Below are 20,582 nucleotides of genomic sequence, written 5' to 3' on the forward strand. Positions count from 1 at the left end.
AAAAAAAAAAAAAAAAAAAAGAAAGAAAGAGGGAAAGAATTGATTTTCAGGCCAGCAGTTGTCAGATTTAGTTTCAGGAATTGTATTGCTAGCCTGTTGCTGCTATTGTACTGCATAAAATTAAGAAGAAATACTGGAATTGCACCCCTCCCTCCCCCACTCGTGAAACGTTTGTGTCTATCATCTATAATGTCTTGCTGCCAGAAACAGTTATGATGCCTTTAGGGAAAATGTCAGACCGCCAGCCAGCCTGGTGTGATGACTCAAGCCTAGGGATGCTCCTTTAGGGAACAAACACTATCTATAGTCAGATCTGAGGGTGCCTCTCTTCTACCAGCCTACAAAAGTGGACTGCCTGACACACCATCCGTTGCTGTCTGGAAAGAGAGGACAGGAAGTTGTCCCTGACTTCTTTTACAGGTGTATTATGAGAGATAACTCAGTTAGGCTTAACTACACACTAATGAGAGGAAAGCAGACAGCCCTGTGATGGGATAAGAAAGGCGAGTGATCGCTAATATGCTGGGCTCCGGGAGAGGTGGTGTGTGGGAGAGAATGTGGCTCTGAAGGCAGTGTGCAGAGAACAAGTTCCCGCAAGCCCATCCACCCACCATCCCGGAGCCTCCACTGAGTTTGTGATTTCATCATGAACTGCGTCCCCTTGGTTTGTCCTCATGGTCCCCGCAGCCAGGGAAGTCTGCCAGCCGGGGTCCACAACTCACCATTCCTTTCCTGATAGGCGGCAACAATGTGGGTGAGGTCGTAGTCCTGGGCAAAAGGACTTGTCCCATTGATCACGGACACCTGGGGTGGGGCAGGAGGACAGCTGTGAGCACTCTGCTCCTCCCCTCACCCAGCCTCTCACCCAGGCTCAGTCCTGGAGGCCACCCTGGCCCAGAGACCACACTTATTCTTGTGACCCAGCCCTGTTTCAGTAATCACTTTTATAGTGCTTTATTTTTATTGATCACAGTTATGTGTGTATGTGAGCGTGTCAGAGGGTAGGGATAAACACATACATGTGAGCACGCATGCCCATGGAGGCCAGAGGCGTCAGATGCCCCTGGAGTTAGAGTTACAGGTGGTTGTGAGCCATCTGGTGTGGATGCTGGGAACTGAACATCTCACCAGCCCTGTTTCAGCAATCATTTCTTTGAGGATGAGTAAACTCTTTATAGTAATTTAAATCATTTTGCTCTCAAGTTTACCTTTTATATCGATAGAAATAAGGGCGAATGTCCATCTACCACAGGTTTCACCTGTCTGTCTGTCTCTCTCTCTCTCTTTTTTTTTTTTTTTGAGACAGGGTTTCTCTGTGTAGCCCTGGATATCCTGGAACTCCCTCTGTAGACCAGGCTGGCCTCTTTCACACACACAGAAAAAGATAGGGGCTGCCTTGTGGGTTTAAGGGCATGAGGAAAGCACAGGAGGCTACAGAGCTGGGAGATGCCCCCTCCCCCACATGTGTCCATGTTGGCTTTTATGTAAAAACAGCAGTTTCCCTCCAATTCCTGTTCTAGGAAAACAGGCTATGCTAACCCTGTGGTTGTCCGCACATTCCCTCCACCCCTGGTCCTGTTGGCATGTGCCATGGCCATGGGGCTCTCAAACAAACAATGCTGGCCCTGAGCCAGTCGGTGCCTCAGGAAGTCACTGTCCTGGCGGGAAAACGTGACATTTATAAACCTCCTTTTCATTTCTGTTTGAGACGAGGTGTTGCTCATTTACAAGGCGATGACTGAAAAGCGTGACACACGAGCAAGGTTCTTTCTTATTTCAGTTAGCCAGGCTAGTCTTCACTTCCTGGCTTCAAGTCATCTTCCTGCCTCGGTTTCCCAAGCAGGGGCTGCCAAGTCAGGCATGCCACCACACCCACCGGCAAACTCTTTCACTCTGGGCTGGCGTATGTCACCTGTTCAATGAATGGTGACTAGTATTTTTTAAAAATATATTTACACTGGCATTTTATGAGATCATTTGGAAGGTGTGACAGTCAATATTGACTGTCATTGCCTGGCTTGAGCAACACTCGGAAAGTTAGTAGAGCATACCACTGGGTACAGAGCATCTCCAGAGAAGTTTAGCAAGTGAGGGCTCAGAGCTAATCAGTGGTTTGACCTACTGATGGGTTCAAAATGTGAGCAATATTGGATGGTTGGGGGGATGCTAAGGGGGTGTGAAACTGTGGAAGGTGGGATCTGGTTGGAGGAAGCAAGGCATGGGAACTTGTCCTTCCAGGCTGCATCTTGCTCTGGTCCCAACGTGCTTCACTCTCCTTCCTTCAGGCTACAGCACGAGGAGCTCTTTATTCCCCTCCCTCCTACAGGGACAGCCTAAAACCTATGAAATGTGAGCAAAATAGATCTCTCCCCCTTCAGGTTATTCTGTCAGGAATGGTCATAGCAAGCAATAAACTAGCAGAAGGTGGCCTGGTGATGATGCATGCCTTTAATCACAGCAGGGCAGGTGGATCCCTGAGTCTGAGGCCAGCCTGGTTTACAGGGCGAGTTCCTGGACTGCCAGGGCTACAGAGAAACCCTGTTTTAAAGAAACAAAACAAGACAAACAAACAGCAACAAAAACTAACACAGAATAGATTTGGAATGTGTGTACCTGAAAGCAATAGACAGTTTGGTTCTTTGGTAAGAATGCTTCCCCTCTCTCTCTGGGTATAAACCAAGGTGTGCCTTTTTTACTTCTACAAAAAATTTAGGGGCTAGAGAGATGGTTCAGTTGTTAAGAGCATGGACTGCTCTTCCAAAAGCCCTGAGTTCAATTCTCAGCAACCACATGGTGGCTCATACCATCTGCAATATGATCTGACACCCTGTTCTGGTGTGTCTTAAGACAACTACAGTGTACTCATATACATAAAATAAATAAAAAAATCTTTAAAAAATTATTATTTTTTATGTGTATGTGTGTTTTGTCTGTATGTGTTTCTGTGCACCATGTGTGCACAGTGCCTGAGGAGCCCAGAAGAGGATGTTGGAGCCATTGGAAGTGGAACTACAAGCAGTTGTAGGCCGCTACCTCAATGCTGGAAATCAGACTTGGGTCCTCTGGAAGAATAGCCAGTGCTCTCAACCACTGAGCCAGCCCTCCAACTCCATTTAGGCTGGAGCGATGACTCAGAGGTTAAGAGCACTGACTGACTGTTCTTGCAGAGGTCCTGAGTTGAATTCCCAGCAACCACATGGTGGCTCACATCCATCTATAATGAGATCTGGTGCCCTCTTCTGACATGCAGATATATCTATGCAGAACTATATATGCTGTGTATATAATAAATAAATCTTTATACAAAGAAAGAAAGAAAGGATTCATGATGGGGCTGGAGAGATGGTTTGTGGTTTAGAGCACTGACTACTCTTCTAAGGACGTGGGCTTGGGTCCAGCACTGCACATTTATGGTGCCCAACATCCATCCAGGCAGAACACTCGTACACTTCAAGAAGAACTAAATGCTATTTCTAAGCTTAAATCTCTTGTCCTTCGAAGGCTGTGACAATCCTAGGCCTGAAGGTGCTGGACAACAAGGGCATCCTTACGTTGTATCTGATGTCCAGGCCACGGTAGCTCAGTGGCTGCTTCTGTTGCAGCCTCAGGTCGCCATTCACGTGTAACTGTGACCCAGGGACAGCAAAGGAGGACTGGAGAAAGGCCATGCTCTGCATCTCGAATGTTGACATTCTCTGAAATCATTAGGGAGAGAGATGATGCCATTGTCAGGTCTGAAGAGCCTGGGGGGTCCACAACTCACTTGTCAGCAGCTGAAGATGATAGGCCCAGCATGCGTGTGATAGCCCACTCAGGAACCTTCTGCCCAGAAAGGCCTATTACTTTGAATACTCAATTTGTCTATGTTAAGTTCCCAATCACTTTCCATAGAAGAGCCATCTGCAGTGTGGCTCTCCCTAGGGAGGAGGAGGAGGAGAAGAGGGCACAGAGAGGATAGACTCACGTGCAGTTGGTAGGAGAAGGTCAGGATTAGCTGCACACCGAGGACATGCTCTGTGGGTTGCAGGGGAAGTTCAAGTTTAAAGTACAGCACATCCATTTTTCCATCCTGGTTCCGGTCTTCTTCTCTGGACTACAAAGGAAGAGATTTACTTTCTTAGAGAATTGTTATAGCTGGACAGTGGTGACACATGCCTCTTTAATCCCAGCACTTGGGAGGCAGAGACAGGCAGATCTGAGTTCGAGGCCAGCTTGATTTACAAAGTGAGCCCAGGGCTATACAGAGAAACCCTGTCTTGGAAAACCAAAAACCCAAAACAAAACAAAACAAAAAGAACAAAAGAAAGAAAGAAAGAAAGAAAGAAAGAAAGAAAGAAAGAAAGAAAGAAAGAAAGAAAGAAAAAGAAAAAGAAGGGCTAGAGAGATGTCTCAGTGGTTAAGAGTACTGACTGCTCTTCTGGAGGTCCTGAGTCCAATTCAGGTGGCCCACAACCAACTGTAATGAAATCTGATGCCCTCTTCTGGTATGTCTGAAGAGAGCTACAGTGTACTCATATACATGAAATAAATAAAAACAAACAAACAAAACCAAACACCTACATACAACCCAAAACAAAAAACAAACAAAAGCATTGTTATTTATTTTAGTTATATGTGTGGGTGGTGGGTGGGTGGGGACTATGCAAGCCAGAAGACACTGTTGGACACCCTGGGGCTCAAGGTATAGGTGACTATGAGCTGCCTGAGGAAGGTGCAAACTTTGGGTCCTCTGCAAGGACAGACTTGAGCCCTGTCTCCAGCCCCTAGAGAGGAGTTTCTTTCTCCTCTCCCTCCTAGCTCTCATTCCTGTTGTTCTTTGTTTAGGGAGCTAGGGATTGGCTAGGGTCTCCTACACACTAGACTAGCGCTGACCCCTGTGTGCTAGCTCCATCCCTGAGGCAGTCTGTCCAAATGGAAAGAGCAGGGCTAGAGAGCTGGCTCGGCCATTAAGATCCCATCAGTAATCTGTAATGGGATCTGATGCCCTCTTCTGGCACACAAGTGTACATGCAGATGGAGCCCTCACACATAAATAAGTAAACCTTAAAAAAAAAAAAAAGAAAAAAAGAAAAAAGCCCAAAGTCTAACTCTAATCATCATGTGTTTACCAAGCAAGTGCTATTCTAATCCACCAAGCGCTATTTATTAAGATTTATTGTTATGTGTATAAACGTTTGCATGCACATATGTCTGTGCACTGAATGCATGCCTGCTATACACAGAGGTCAGAAGGGTTGTGGAAGAGGCCCTCAAAGTGTTGTTACAGATGGCTGTGAGCTGTCATGTGGGTGCTGGAAACTACACTCAGGTCCTCTGCAGAAGCAAGATCAGCCAGTGCTCTGAACCACTGAGCCGTTATGTGTAGCCCCTATCTGCACATCCTAAATCTCGAGTGACTTTGCTACAGATACTTAAGGTTGGTTGGTTGGACTATCTGTCTCATTACTCATGTCGAAGCATCAATCAATAAAATACAAAAAGGAAACTCAGATCAACAAGATACCAAGAGCACAAATATTTGACAAAAATCAGAGAAGGGCATAAGAAAAGTCAAAAATCGTATGTGGGCGGTTAAAAGTAGATCAGTAGGTGGTCCCCACAGTCTCAGCTGTGACACAGTGACTTGACAGTGGCCAGCAGGAGGGACGGAACTGAAATGTAACCCCTCTGCCAGGCCTTGACACACATCAATGCCTCTATGTTAAGCTCGTCCCGCAAGCATTCCTCCTCGGCTCACTCACGTTGCCCACCCATATACACCTCTCTGCAGCCAAGAGTTTTTGTTTCTCAAATGAGCAAGGTTGGAGCCAAGATAGGTGCCTTTGGAGCCTTTAAGTGATTTCTTTCCTTCCAGACAGCAATGTCCTTGTCTTAGACTCCTTGTCATCTACTGTCCTTCCTCCACTGGCTACTTCTCTCCTCGTCCTTGATTATCAGCTTTCTGGGGGAGGAGGGAACTCTGTTAGCAGGGTGGCTGATAGAGTCACAGAGCCACTTATGTACCCGTCGGTATGAATGGGATGGGAAAGCGGCTGCCTGGCCTTCTGTGAGTTAGCGTCCGTTGCTATAAGGAAGACTGCTCTGTTGCTGTGAAGAGGCACCATGGCCACTGCTGTTCAGTGGTTTAGTTCAGTATCATGGTGGGAAGCAGGGCAGCAAGGACTCAGAGCTGGTGCTGGAGGGTTCCATGTCCAGATTGTCAGGCAGCAGACAGAGATGAAACCCTGGATCTGGCTTGAGTTTCTGAGATCTCCAAGCCCACCCTCAAGGGGACCCATGTCCTCCGGTGAGGCCACACCCACTCCAGTGAGGCCACACCTCCTAACAGTGCTACTTCCTATGGGCCTGCAGGTACCATTGATATTCAGACTACCACAGCTACCTTCTGGACCTTACGGCCAGTCAGGAAAATAAAGAGGAAGATTCTCTGTCGACAAGAGGGGAGGGGCCAGGAGAGAATTGCTAGGAGGACAGGGACACCCCCACCCCCCAAAGGGATGTGATAGGGAGGGGAACTCATTTCGCTCACTCGATTTTTACAATTTGCGTCAAGCCTCAGACAGATCAAGTGCTATCCACACAGGACAGAAGAGAAAAATCTAGACACAGGAAGTCAGAGTTTAAGATCGGGTATTTTACTGTGTTTCAGCTTTTTGGCTAATCAAGTGGAGATTAGGTGGTTTTACCTTCAATTCCTTTTAGTATTAACTAAACTGTTCAGATAAAAGAAAAAAAGACTAAAAAATAGAAATAAAGCAAACAGACAGACAGTAGCCAAGAATGGTGGGACACACCAAAATCTCAACATTTAAGAGGCCGAGGCAGAAGGAACGTTACAAAATCGGGGCCAGCCTGGGCTACGTAGAATAAACGGCCTGCCCAGACTACAGAGCGAAACCCTGTCTCAAAAAAATAAAGAAATAAAAAAATAAGAACTGGACACGGAAGGAGGAGACAGAGGACAGGAGTTTAAGTCATCCTCAGCTACATTCCAAGTTTGAGGCCAGCCTGGGCTATACCATCTTAAAAAACTAATAATGAGGGGATGTTACCTGTTTCAAGAAGAAAAACAAGGCCACCATTGAGTAAAGCAAGCTGTATTTTGGGGTGCACCTGTGACCAACTGCCTCTCCCTAAGCTGGGGTTTTGGAGAGCCACCCCCTTTGGCCTCTTGAGGTCACTTTTATGTGCGTGATAAAGTGTGAGAGGCAGGGGATTGGCTGTTATACAGTCTCAGAAAATTATGAATGGATGGGGTGTCACTCGCCCTCAATCCCAGCAATTAGCAAGCAGAGGCAGGCAGATCTCTGAGTTCAAGGCCAGCCTGGTCTACAGAGGGAGTTCTAGGACAGCCAAGGAAGGTACACAGAAAAACCCCCGTCTGGGGGGGGGGGCGGGCGGAAATCAACCAATCAACTAATCAATCAATCAAATAAACAGTGAAAGGGAAGTAAGGCAAGGATAGGTTCATCATGCAAATGAGGTCACACACTTAATGTAGGGTGAAAAACATGTCTTAGAGTTTACATCAGATCTAAGAAATGGGAAATTATTATTATTGTTGTTGTTGTTTGTTTTTTCGAGACAGGGTTTCTCTGTGTAGCCCTGGCTGTCCTGGAACTCACTTTGTAGACCAGGCTGGCCTCGAACTCAGAAATCCATCTGCCTCTGCCTCCCAAGTGCTGGGATTAAAGGCGTGCGCTACCACTGCCTGACCAGGAACTTATTTTTAATTATGCATAGAAACATTAACTTGCACAGGACAAACAGGAACTTATTCTTTAACTACAAACAGAAACCTTAATGTGCACAGGAACTTATTCTTAAGGGTCTTTACTGCAAACAGTAACCTTAACCTGAAAGTTAGCAGTATATCATTCCTGTTTTAGTCTTACAGGAGGTGGAGAGCTAGTTCATCGGTTAAGAGCACTGTGTGCTGCACTTCCAGGGGACCAGAGTTCGGTTCTCAGTACTCATAATGGCTGCCTTACAACCAGCTGACACTCTAGGTCCAGGGAATCCCAGTGGCCTGCTCCCCACAGAAACTTAAGTGTACACATATCCACATAGGTGTACATACACATAGAAATATATACACAACACACATAAATCAAAATACTAGAACTAATCTTAAACCAATAAAATAACAACAACAACAATAGGGCCAAATAATATATATATTATTTGGGCAAAGTTTGAGGTTAGCCTGGTCTACATAGTAAGTTCCAGGCAAGGGAGGGCTACATAGTAAGACTTTATCTCAAAAAAATCCAAAACAAAAATAACAAACAAAAATATTTCCACAAATCCTAAAATGAAATAAATACATACATCAATAACCTCAAAGGAACACGCATCTTGACATCCACCCCCCAAAAAACCAAAACCAAAGACGAGGGCAAGAAGCATCATTCTGTACAAAGGTAGTATTCTGCCGGCAAGAGTGACAAACTAACCCAGGACAGCACCAGGTAACTCTCAAGTGACACAGAGAGCTGAAGCAGGCTAAGGTGGAGAGGGTGGAAATTAACTGAGACTTTGACGGCAAGTGTTTGGGATGATCTAACTTGCTGGCACCCTGACATTATAAGCGGGGGAATGGGTGGAGGGCGATCCAGGCTAAGCAAGGGTCTGTGTGCCAAGTGTGGGTGACAGCAGGTCACCTGGACAGTGAGAAGGCTGAGGAGGAGGCTCCTTTCATACACATGAGTCAAGGCTAGCTAACAATGACATACTTCCTCCAGCAAGGCTTCATCTTTAAATGTTCCACAACCTTTCCAAACAGCGCCACCAACTGGCGACCAAGTGTTCCCACATGAGCCTAAGGAGGTCGGATCGAGTTCAAACCCGGTGACTATACAAACTGTGATGATAGTAGTTCCAGGGTGAGCCGGTGGACGGTGGGCTGGAGAGATGGCTCAGCTGTTAAAAGCACTGGCTGCTCTTCCAGAGGACTCAAATTTAATTTCCAGCAATCACGTGGTGGCTCAAAACTAGTCCCAGAGATCCATCCTGGCTTCTGAGTACACTGCACACTTACGGTACATGGACATACACCCAGGTAAAACACCCCCACACATAAACTAAATACAATGTTTTGTTTTGTTTTTTAAAAAAGGAGGCATTCAGAGAGCTAACACCTCAACACTAGTTCTAGCTCAGTTTCTAATTGATACCTGGCTAAGAAAATGTGTAAATCACATCACTTCATTTGTATGAAAATATATGTGTATTTTGGAACTTAAAAATGACATTTACTTACTTATTTGTGTGTGTCTATGTGCGTATGGCCCATGAGTAGCGGTCAGAAGACAGCTTACAGGAAATAGGTCCTCTCCTCCCATGTGGATTCTGGGGTTGAAGCGCAGTTGTCTGGCTTGGTGGCCAACGCCTTTGTCTACTGAATCAGCTAAAGAGCTGTGATTTTTTTTTTAAAGATTTATTTATTTATTATATATAAGTACACTGTAGCTGTCTTCAGACACCAGAAGAGGGCATGAGATCTCATTACAGATGGTTGTGAGCCACCACGTGGTTGCTGGGATTTGAACTCATGACCTTCAGAAGAGCAGTCAGTGTTCTTAACCACTGAGCCATCTCTCCAACCCCCTCTGTGACTTTTAAAAACACTCATACACATATAATAAATAAAACTAAATATCTAAAAAAAAAAAGACAAAACAAAAACAAAAAAGAAAGAAAACAAAACCACAACAATTTCATGGAGGTCAGAAAAGGGCGTTGGATTCCTTGGAACTGGAGTTACAGATGGCTGTGAGTCGCCACATGTGGGTGTTGAAAACCAAAACCCAAAAGCAAGAAGTGCTTGGTCTACAGAGTCAGTTCCAGGACAGCAAGGGCTATACAGAGAAACCTAGTCACAAAAAACAAAAACAAAACAAAACAAAACAAACAAACAAAAAAAATAGGTTCTGTTGACCAGAAACAATGCTGCAGGGTCTAGGGAGGAAGAGTCTGGGATAAACAATGGTGGTGGTGGTGGTGGAGAATCCGGGTGTGGCCTGGCCCTACAGATAGCAGAGATCACCCATTCCCAGATTTCCCAGTGGGAACCAGATATATATCTGCTCTATTGAAGACAATACTGCATAGTCAGCATTCCTGATTCCCCCTAGGGCATAGCTTATCTCTTAGTGTCCCATCCTAGAGCCCTCCACACCTCAGAGCTCGGAGGAAGGTCATATAGAGAGGAACCAGGAAGGCTGAAGGAAAATGGAAAAAATACCTGACTTGATTGTTTGCGGGCAGTCCTTATCTGGGCCACAGCAGTAGTGGTTCTTCACTCTAGCAGGGAGCAACCAGCCCTCAGGCAAGGCTCGGTAAGCTTCGAGCTCCATTAGCAGAAGGGAACAGGGACCAGAAGGCAAAGGGGACACAACTTGGCATCTCAAGATCATTGCGAGATGGGGTTATAGCTGAGATGGTGACTGACAGCCAGCCAGAGCTACTGCTAATTTTCCTGTTACTGAGGATTGAACCTGGGGTCTTGTGTTTGCCAGGCTGGGGCTATACCACTAAACTGCATTCCCAGCCAGGGTGGCTGCTGACCTAAGGAGTTCCACCGTTGCCAGAATGTCACGACTTAAAACTGTTTCCCAGGGCGTCTACGGTGGCTTGTGGCTTGTTGGGGTTTTGTTTGGTTCCTGTTTTATCCCTGGCGTTTTTCTCTGTAATTTCCAATGTGAACGTTCAAGTGTATACCACTGTCCACCTCACTGTATTCTTGTCATTACTGGGTTATCACCTTTCTTTTTTTGTTTAGTTGGAGTTAGGATGATGGCCCCATGGTTAAGAGCTCTGGATGCTCTCGCAGACACGCAGGTTCAGCTCCCAGCACCCACTGCATGGCTCACAACCATCGGTGACTCCAGCTCTAGGAGATCCGATGCCCTCTTCTCCGAGGGGCTGAGGTTTACAAACCCTCGTCAACCAGCCCTTTGCTGTTGTTTTCAGATCGTGTTTTGCTACAAAGTCTTGGGTGGACTAGAAGTGTAGTTCCTCAGAGATTCTGGACTTGTAACCACCACATCCTGCCACGATGGCTCTTTGGATGTCGGCACACAGATGGGTAATGAGAACTAAAGCAGGCCACCAGAGACTGTCAGGTGCCAAGGACAGCAAGACATACCCCGGAGGTAGAGATGGGAAAATGAGTCCTTAGACACATGGCCTCTCTATAGACTGTGACATCCATCTCTAATCTCCAGCCCTGTTTCCTTAACAGAGCCATGTCACTGAGAAGGCCACTTACAAATAATAAAAACTAGACTGTAAAACATTAAAACAAGCTGGGCATGGTGGTGCACGCCTTTAATCCCAGCACTTAGGAGGTAGAGGCAGGCGGATTTTTGAGTTCGAGGCCAGCCTGGTCTACAAAGTGAGTTCCAGGACAGCCAGGGCTACACAGAGAAACCCTGTCTCGAAAAATAAAAACCAAAACAAACAAACAAAAACAAACCACCAAACCAAACCAAACCAAAAACACAACAAAAAAAACCCATTAAAACAAACTAACAAACAAACAACCCCCAACAACATGGGGGGTCTTGGAGACACTGATATAGGTGAGCTGACCAGAGCAGAAGCAAGGCTACTGTCTGTGACTCTGGAGCATTTTCCAAAATTAGCAACTTTACAGCCACCTCCCCGTGTTGGTCAAACCTTGGCATAAAAACCATGGCTTCCTTGACTCCTTGGACAGTTTCCTAGACATGGTGAAGCCAGGCTGGGTGCATATATTCAGAGCTAAAAGTATTTCATGGACTATGATTAAGCATATAAAATAAAATATGCATTTTTCCCATTGTGTATTGTTATATTTTGATATCTAGGCTTACTTGTTGAGCTTGTGATCGTCCTGTCTCAGCTCTGTGAGGAGCAGATGGTACAGCCATGCACCGCTATGCCCAGCTAGAACTGTTCACATAAAACCCAGAGCAGGGCTGGTGAGATGGCTCAATGGTTAAGAGCACCAACTGCTCTTCCAAAGGTCCTGAGTTCAAATCCCAGCAACCACATGGTGCCTCACAACCACCCGTACCAAAAAAAAATCTGATATCCTCTTCTGGAGTGTCTGAAGACAGCTACAGTGTACACATAATAAATAAACAAACAAACAAACAAACAAACAACAACAAAGAACCAGAGCAAATTAGTCCTTCGGTGAGTCTATGGCTTCATAGGTAAAATGGTGGACAGTGTTCTCTCAATTCACCTCACAGGGTCACTGTGAGAATAAATGAAGTTATATGATGTTTTCAAAATTAGTAGCTAATATTTGCTGTTTGTCACAGGCCAAATACTGTAGAAAGGACTTTAACTATGCTACCTGACAATAAAGTACTTCTTGTGTGTCCAAGTAGATAGGGGAATATAGAGAAGACATAGTAGGTCAACAGGGATTTTTACTACCATTGCTTGTATCACACACTACTCTCCTGCCTGTCTGCTTTTATGAGTATTGGAGACACAATTTACATATCATAAAACCTACTCTTTGAAAAAATGATAACCAGTGGGCTTATCAAATACCCTAGCATCTAATCAAAATCTCCAGCCCCCTGGGTTCAATCCTTAGCACCATATAAACCGAGTGTGTGGTCAGTGCTTTGAATCCCAGCATACAGGAAGTAGAGGCAGAGAATCAGAAGTTCAAGGCAGTCTGGGGGCTATATAAGGACTGTCTAAAAACAATAATGATGACGACGATGATAATACTAAAATATATACCATGTGAAGGTGTCCAGCAAGGCACAGTGGTATGTGCCTGTAATGACAGCTATTAATGAAGCTGGGACAGGAGGGGCCACAAGTTCAGAGGATCTCAGGGTTTTCTGACCACTGCCTTTATCTAGGTTCAGAAAGAGTCCCTGTCTCAGGGGCTAGAGAGATGGCTCAGCGGTTAAGAGCACTGCTTTTCCAGAGGTCCTGAGTTCAAATCCCAGCAAGCATCTGGTGGCTCAAAACAATCTGTAGTGAGATCTGAAGACAGCAACAGCGATAGTGTGCTACCATACATAAAATAAAATAAATAAATCTTAAAAAACAAAACAAAACACCCTGTCTCAGGGGAGTAAGGTAGAGAGATACAGCCCGACACCCAGCATCTTCCTCTGGTCACTGTACACGTGCACACCTGTATACATATATGTGCATAGACTATACACTTCACACTCACATGCATGCACGTATAAATTTTACATATATGAGTAGGTTTTAGTTATCTATTAAATGTTGGGTTATAAGGTACTTCAAAAGCTTAACTTTTGAAGACTTGCTAAACTGTTTTCCAAAGTGACTATCATTTAATATATTTACCTGTATTTTTACATCTATGGTTTCTTTGGATTTTGTTTTGCTTATTGATAGTCCAGATTTTTTTCTTTAAAAACTTTCTTTCTTACACACACACACACACACACACACACACACACACACACACACACGATGAGTACACTGTAGCTGCCTTCAGACACCCCACAAGAGGGCATCAGATCCCATTTCAGATGGTTGTGAGCCACCATGTGGTTGCTGGGATTTGAACTCAGGACCTCTGAAAGAGCAGTCAGTGCTCTTACCCACTGAGCCATCTCTCCAGCCCTTTTTATACAGTGTCTTCTCTCTCTCTCTCTTTTCTTTTTTTTGTGGTATTGAGTCATCAATTCATAAAAAAATCTTTTATTTCTTTCTGTGTATGTCTATGTGTTTACACATGTGTGTTGAGTCCTACAGAGGCCAAAAGAGCGCATGAGAGCCCCTGGGTGGCTGCTCCCTGCCTGGGATGGAACTGGGAACTGAGAAGCACTAGAACCACTGAGCCGTCCCTCCAGTCCCAGTGATTAACACGAGCTGCTCTTCCAGAGGACCAAGATTTGATTCCCGGCACACAGGTGATGATGGCCTACTACCGTCCATAAACTACCGTTCCAGGGATTAAACACCTTCTTCTTTTAGCCTCCATGGGCACTGCATTCACGTGGTACACAGCCATAAATGCAGGCAAAATAAAACGCTCATACACAAAAAAATAATAAATTAAGTTTGTTTGTTTTGTGGGTTTTTTCGAGACAGGGTTTCTCTGTGTAGCCCTGGCTGTCCTGGAACTCACTCTGTAGACCAGGCTGACCTGGAACTCAGAAATCTGCTTGTCTCTGCCTCCCAAGTGCTGGGATTAAAGGCGTGCGCCACCACGCCCGGCTAATAAATTAAGTTTTGAAGATTGTTCTAAAGGAGATATTTAGGAAAAGGAGTTTTGTTTTACTTCTTTTAAGGCAGGGTCTCACTTTAGCCCTACCAGAATTGTAACTCACTGTGTAGCCCAGGCTAGCCTTAAACTCATGATGACTGTCATACTTTAGCCCACCAAGTTTGGAGTGTGTGTGTGTGCTATGTGTGTATACATGTATATATGTGTGTGTGTGTGTACACGTGCACACAAGAGTCTACATATACACACATATACACACACACATGTGCACACACACACATGCACACTCTCAAGTACAATAGGGATTGATCTCAGAGGCTCACACATTCTAGACAGCATTCTACCCTGAACAATATCCTAGCTAGGGCCCATTTTCCAAGCTGTGCAATTATCCAGGCTGTTGCTTACAGGTAGAGTGCTTGCCTGGCACCTTTCAGGCGGTGGGGTAGGGCCCCACCGTTGGAAACAAAAAGAAATGAAAGGAAACACAGCACACCTATCCAGGATTAAAGAGAACTAGTTTGCAGCTTCTTAAATTTGAAAGGGGAACCACCTAGCAGGAGCAGAGGAAGAAGATGAGCAGCCCTCTCAAGGGAGGGGCTTCTGGTTCCAGAGATAAGCAGCTGACTGCAGCCTGCTAAGCTACCAGGCAGTGGTAGCGAATGAGCAAGTTAAGAGGGACGAAAGGGCAGCCTAATGTTTATTCTTGCTTTGATGAATACCTCAACTTTCCCTTACTTCTTAGACTCAAATGTCCAGAAGTGTGTATGAGAGCAATGGGAATGTAAAGGGGGAAAATAAGGAGAAAACCTCCCACCAAAACCCCACACATAAACACACCATGTTTGCCAGGCGTGGTGGCACTTGCCAGCCAACCCAATGCTTGGGAGGTGGTGGCAAGAGGACAGCCAGTTTGAAGCCAGCCTAGGCTTGCATAGTGAGTTGGAGTTTGGTCTGGACTATGTAGAGAGACCCTGTCTCAAAAATAAATAGCAACCAATCAGCCAACCAAAAACAAACAAACAAACAAACAAACAACTGTCTTAAAGTAAAACTAGAACTAATTTTTTTGCTGTTGTTGTTTTCGAGACAGGGTTTCTCTGTGTAGCCCTGGCTGTCCTGGAACTCTATTTGTCTACCATGCTGGTCTCTAACTCAGAAATCTGCCTCCTTCTACCTCCCAAGTGCTGGAATTAAAGGAGTGCACCACCACTGCCCGGCAAAACTAGAACTAATTTTGTTTAAGGTTATTTTTTTTTGTTTTTTTACATTTGATCTTAGCCAAAAGGCCGAGAAGCAATAGGTTTTTGTTGTTTGTTTTTAATGTTTGGATTGAATCCAGGGCCTCACAGATAGTATGCAAGTGTTTTCCAGTGAGATTCTCTTACAGCCTAAAAAGACTTTGTTTTCACCTTTGGAAAGAAAACACATGAAGTGTGGATCTTAAGAAGTCCAGTGAGTGAGTACACAGGGAAGGGCAGGTCCACCTCTACCCTGGCCCCTCACCCAATCACTCTTCTCTAGAGGCATTAGAGCGGAATTTCTCAACCTATGGATCTCAAGTTCTTTGGGGAGGTAGGGGGCTGAAGGACCCTTTCACAGAGGTTGCATATCAGATATCCTGCATATCAGATAGTTACATTACAATTCATAAAAGTAGCAAAATTATAGTTATGAAGTAGCAATGAAATAATTTTTTTTAGTTGGGGTCACAACAGCATAAGGAACTGTGTTAAAGGATGGAAGCATTAGGAAGGCTCTATTGCATTAGAGGCTTGAGAATAAAACTGGGGCCAGGTGTGGCCGGCCTTGCTTGTAATCTTAGTAGTTAGCAAGAGAAGGATCACCAGTTCATGGGCAACCTGGCCCATAGCTGGACTTCATTACAAAGCCCTGTCTTAGGGATAAATAAATTAATAAATGGAGCTTGAGAGCTGGCTTAGCAGTTCAGAGCACTGGTGGTTCCTCTAGAGGACCCTGGTTTCATTCCCAGGACCCATAAGGCAGTGTACAACTGTCTCTAACTCCAGTTCCAGGGGATCCGAGGCACCAGGCATGCACACAGTGCACTTATACGTGCATATAGGCAAAGTACCCACACACAGAAAATAAAATAAGCAAACCAGCACATAAATAAGTAAACAGCAGGCATGGTGGCTCACAACTGCAGTCTCCTCAGCACAAAGTCTTTAAGGTCATCCTAGGCTACAAAACCAAGCCATCCTGGATGACATGACATGCAGTCTCAAGAAACTAAAGGGGTATATGTTGGTGGCCTGGGGGAAGAGTCTTGACCATCTGAAGAATAAAAGAGTTCAATGATGTTAAAACAAAACAAAGCAAAAAACTTCCAAAGCAAAAACTTTTGCATTAGTTACTTAATGAGAGTGTGTTAGAAGTCCTCCCCAGGCTGGGTGGCTGGCAGTAGTAGCAGAGGGGAGGGAGAGATAGACAAATCTCTGAGTTCGAGGCCAACCTGGTCAACAGAGCAAGTTACTGGACAGCCAGCGCTACACAGAGAAACCCTGTTCTAACAAAAAGAAAGAAACGCTTTCCAGATGTTTAAATAAGATTTGCTGAGTCTCCACCTCTTTCATGCCATTCCAAGGGGAAAGCTGGAGCCTGAGTTCCCCTCCCACTCCCACCAGGCCCCATCGCACATCCCCCTCTCTCAACCCTTCAGTTTCCCTAGGTCCGCATTTTGCTTAGTCAGCCTTCCATGTCGTAACTAAGACTGTGAAAGTCCAAGTCCGCAAGTCCGGTTCACAACCCTGACTGCACATCCTTCCTTGCTTCTTCTCGTGGCTTATTTCCTTGCAGTTAACAATTACTTTACTTGCTTGCTTTGTTTTCTCTAAGTGCATGAAATTTCAACAAAACGCTTCCACTGGCATTCAGACGTGTATGACTTATGCCTGGGCCTCACGACGGTAGTCCCAGCTTTGTAGCGGGCTGAACTGGGCTTACAGCTTGGACAGGCAACATAGCAATAACCTATCTCAAAAAGAATAAAAAAGCTGTAAGATTTAGTTAAAGCTTTGTTTATTCACTTACTAACTTTAATAGTAAAAAGATTGGAGCAAATTAAGAAAAAAAAAATCAAGGATGGGTAATGAGATAGCTCAGCAGGTAAAGACTGGTGCAGCCAACCCTGGGAATCCAAGCTGGATTCCCGGGACAGTGACAGGAGGGAACTGACCCCTCCAAGTTGACTTCTGACTTCACATGCCAGCCCTACGCTTTTGAGACTGAATAGCCTTGAGCTTGCTGTATAGGTCGGGGGGGGGGGGCAGTCCTGCCTCAGCTGAGATAGCACGTGTAGGTTAGAAACAAACAAAATATTTACTAACAAACACCTAGTTAAAGTCATCACTCTGCCCATGTCATTATATGAACGGCAAGGGATGACCGTAAGGAAGCACTTGATTTATGCGAAAGTAAACAGTACACTGCAGACAATAAAATGTTTCCCTTTCACAGGGGACAGCTGCAGTGTGGCACAGAGTTTAGGAGCCTAACCCAGACAGGCGTGGCTTGGCCAGAACAGGACCTGAGAATTCAACCAATCACCGCTTGCCCCGCCCTACCCCGCATCTAGTCTGCATAAAAACACTGGTACTTTCTGTCTTTACAGCGTGGTGATGTTCGAACTCAGCGACGTACTGGGGTGTACAGAACTCCGCCTTCAAGGCATCAAAAGGTTTTTTTTTTTTGTTTGTTTGTTTGTTTTTTTTTTTTTTCAGCCACCTTTCCATTCAGAAAATGAAAATGACTAGCACCAGAAACAGGCTCTGGACTCTTGTTGTCCGGCAAACACAGTGCCTGCATGGCTGACTTTCTAGGGACACCTGGAGAAACTGAGTAAAACTATCTAGAAAGTTAAGCATGCGCAGGCCAAAGGGACTTTTGTTTCCAATCCTCGTGGCTCCTTAAGATCCAAGCTGTGGGACTGAGAGTGGCTCAGAGTAAAGTCCTCGAATGCAAGCACAAAGCCTTGGGTTTGATTCCTAGCACCCCATATACCCCAACAGGGCGTTGAATAACAAATCCCTGGCACTGGGAAGGTGAAGGCCGGAGGATCAGTTGTTGAAGGACGACTTTGGCTATATAGTTTAAGGCAAGCCTGGGATACACGAGACTCTGCCTTCACACCCTGTCAAATGACCCAAACTGGGATCTCACCCCATCCTATCACCCCCAGGATCCGGGCGGGAACCACGCACCGACACAAGCGGGACGCGCAGGTGAGCCCCCTGCAGCCGGTTGAAGGTGGGGAACGTGCTCCAGGCGAGGAAGGCTTCAGGCTCGGGCCCCAAGAGAGCCACGAGCAGCACTTGGTGCTGGAAGCGCACATTCGGCTGCTCCTCGTAGCTGCTCCGCTTCAGCCAAAACCCTGCGAGAGACAAGGCGGGTTGGGGGGAGCCAGGTTAGGATTGCCGGCCTGGGCCCGCTGGCCCCGCCGTGTGGCCCTCCAGGCCCGGGCAGGCTCACCGTGGCTCCGGAAGGCCACCAGCAGCGGGGGGATGTAGGTGAGCGCGGTGGTCAACAGCAGGAAGAGCGCGGCCTTGGAGCAGAGCCCCGCGCGGTAAGCGCGCTCGATTGGGTGAGAGAAGAGATGGTACAGCGCCATGAGCTCAGGGCCACAGCGCCGAGTCTCCACGGCAACCGACCGCAGGCAGAGGAACCAATAGCAGGCATGCAGGGGGTGGAGCTAGCGGGAGGAGTGTCCTGTGTTAGACGCATTTCGTGCGGTGCCTGCGCGTCTCTTCAAGAAAGCAACTGTAACGATATTTCCACTCACCAAAGTCTGTGTTAATTGTACAAAATCAGATGTGCATAGATGTTGACACCATCCCATAGGTCATCTATTAACTCACAACATAAGGATGGTTGATACAGCTTAGTTGGTAGAGGGCTAGCCTACTATGCACTTCATTTTTTTTTTTAATGGGTTTTTTTTTCGAGACAGGGTTTCTCTGTATAGCTCTGGCTGTCCTGGAACTCACTTTGTATACCAGGCTGGTCTCCAACTCAGAAATCCGCCTGCCTCTGCCTCCCGAGTGCTGGGATTAAAGGCATGTGCCACCATGCCCGGCTTCCAGCACTTCATTAAACCAGGCACCTTGGCCCACATCGGTAACACTAACAACTCTTCCGGTGAAGACAGGAAGATCAGAAGTCCAAGGTCATCTTTAGCTACATTGTGAGTTTGAGATCAGCCGGAGATACTGGAGACTTTGTTTCAATGCAAAAACTCCAATGTGGTTCATACTGAAGTCGGGCCATTCCTATAACAAGGCCACAGTCCTAGAACCAGGTACTTTTGCCTTCAAGGTTAATGCTTTCACTATGCCCCATAGCAGGAAAGATAGAAAATAGGAAACAAATCCCCTGGTCATTTAAAGGTTAGAACAAAAACAACAACAACAACAAAAAAGGCCGGGTGTGGTGGTGCATGCTTTTAATCCCGGCACTCGGGCGGCAGAGGCAGGCGGATTTCTGAGTTGGAGGCCAGCCTGGTCTACAGAGTGAGTTCCAGAACAGCCAGGGCTATACAGAGAAACCCTGTCTCGAGAAAAAAAAGGTTAGAGGGTACTTTGCTAAATGGCTCCTTCTGTTGTACTTTGTTAGGTATAAACACTGATACTGTCTTCCCCAAAGTTAGCATTAGCTGATCACTTAGGTGAATACTAACACCAATATCTTAACATGGAAGACAGATTTTTACCTGTTTGGAAGTAGGGTCTTACTATGTAGCCTGTGCTGGCCCTCAATTCTCCTTTCTCCAGGTCCTCTGCAAGAACAATCAGTGCTCTTAACCATTGGGTCATCTCTCCAGCTCCCACCATCTATCTTAATTCTGGAAAGGCTGTCCTCTGACCTCTACATGCCTGTCATGGTGCTCATCTGCATCTATACACAAATAATAAATAAATAAATAAATAAATTAATTAAATAAATAAATAAATGTAGTGTAACATGTAAGTAAGCTGGAGAGGCCGGTTTTCCAGAGGACCAAGGTTTGACTTTCAGCACCCACACGGCGACTCACAGCCAACTGTAACTCCAGTCCTAGGGGATCCAACAGCCTCTGTGGGCACTGCAGACACATGGTCCATAGACACACACATGCAGGCAAAACACCCAAACACATAAAGTTAAAATAAAGGTGTTGGCACACAGCTTTGATCCCAGTGTTTAGGAGACAGAGGCAGTCAGATCTCTGAGTTCCAGGCCAGCCTGGTCTACAGAGTGACTGACTTCCAGGACAGCCAAGGCTACAAAGAAAGACCTTGTCTCAAAAAAAAAAAAAAAAAAAAAAAAAAAAAAAAAAAAACCCGGGGGGGGGGGACAC

At 45.7% G+C, this 20,582-nt stretch overlaps 1 protein-coding gene across 1 annotated transcript in view; it reads right to left on the reverse strand.

Moving 5' to 3' along the window:
• Tmem231 (transmembrane protein 231) overlaps nucleotides 1–18,884 on the reverse strand; it is a 21,950-nt gene extending 3,066 nt beyond the window's left edge. The window contains exons 1-5 of the mRNA XM_021170437.2: nucleotides 18,719–18,884; nucleotides 18,451–18,620; nucleotides 3,965–4,093; nucleotides 3,552–3,695; nucleotides 723–804 (exon numbers count right to left, since the gene is read on the reverse strand). Coding sequence (XP_021026096.1) covers nucleotides 723–804; nucleotides 3,552–3,695; nucleotides 3,965–4,093; nucleotides 18,451–18,620; nucleotides 18,719–18,857 — 664 coding nt within the window. The 5' untranslated portion in view covers nucleotides 18,858–18,884. The remainder of the gene's footprint in view (nucleotides 1–722; nucleotides 805–3,551; nucleotides 3,696–3,964; nucleotides 4,094–18,450; nucleotides 18,621–18,718) is intronic.
• Nucleotides 18,885–20,582: the final 1,698 nt, after the last annotated feature.

This window comes from Mus caroli, chromosome 8 (assembly GCF_900094665.2).
Source record: "Mus caroli chromosome 8, CAROLI_EIJ_v1.1, whole genome shotgun sequence".
Taxonomy (NCBI): domain Eukaryota; kingdom Metazoa; phylum Chordata; class Mammalia; order Rodentia; family Muridae; genus Mus; species Mus caroli.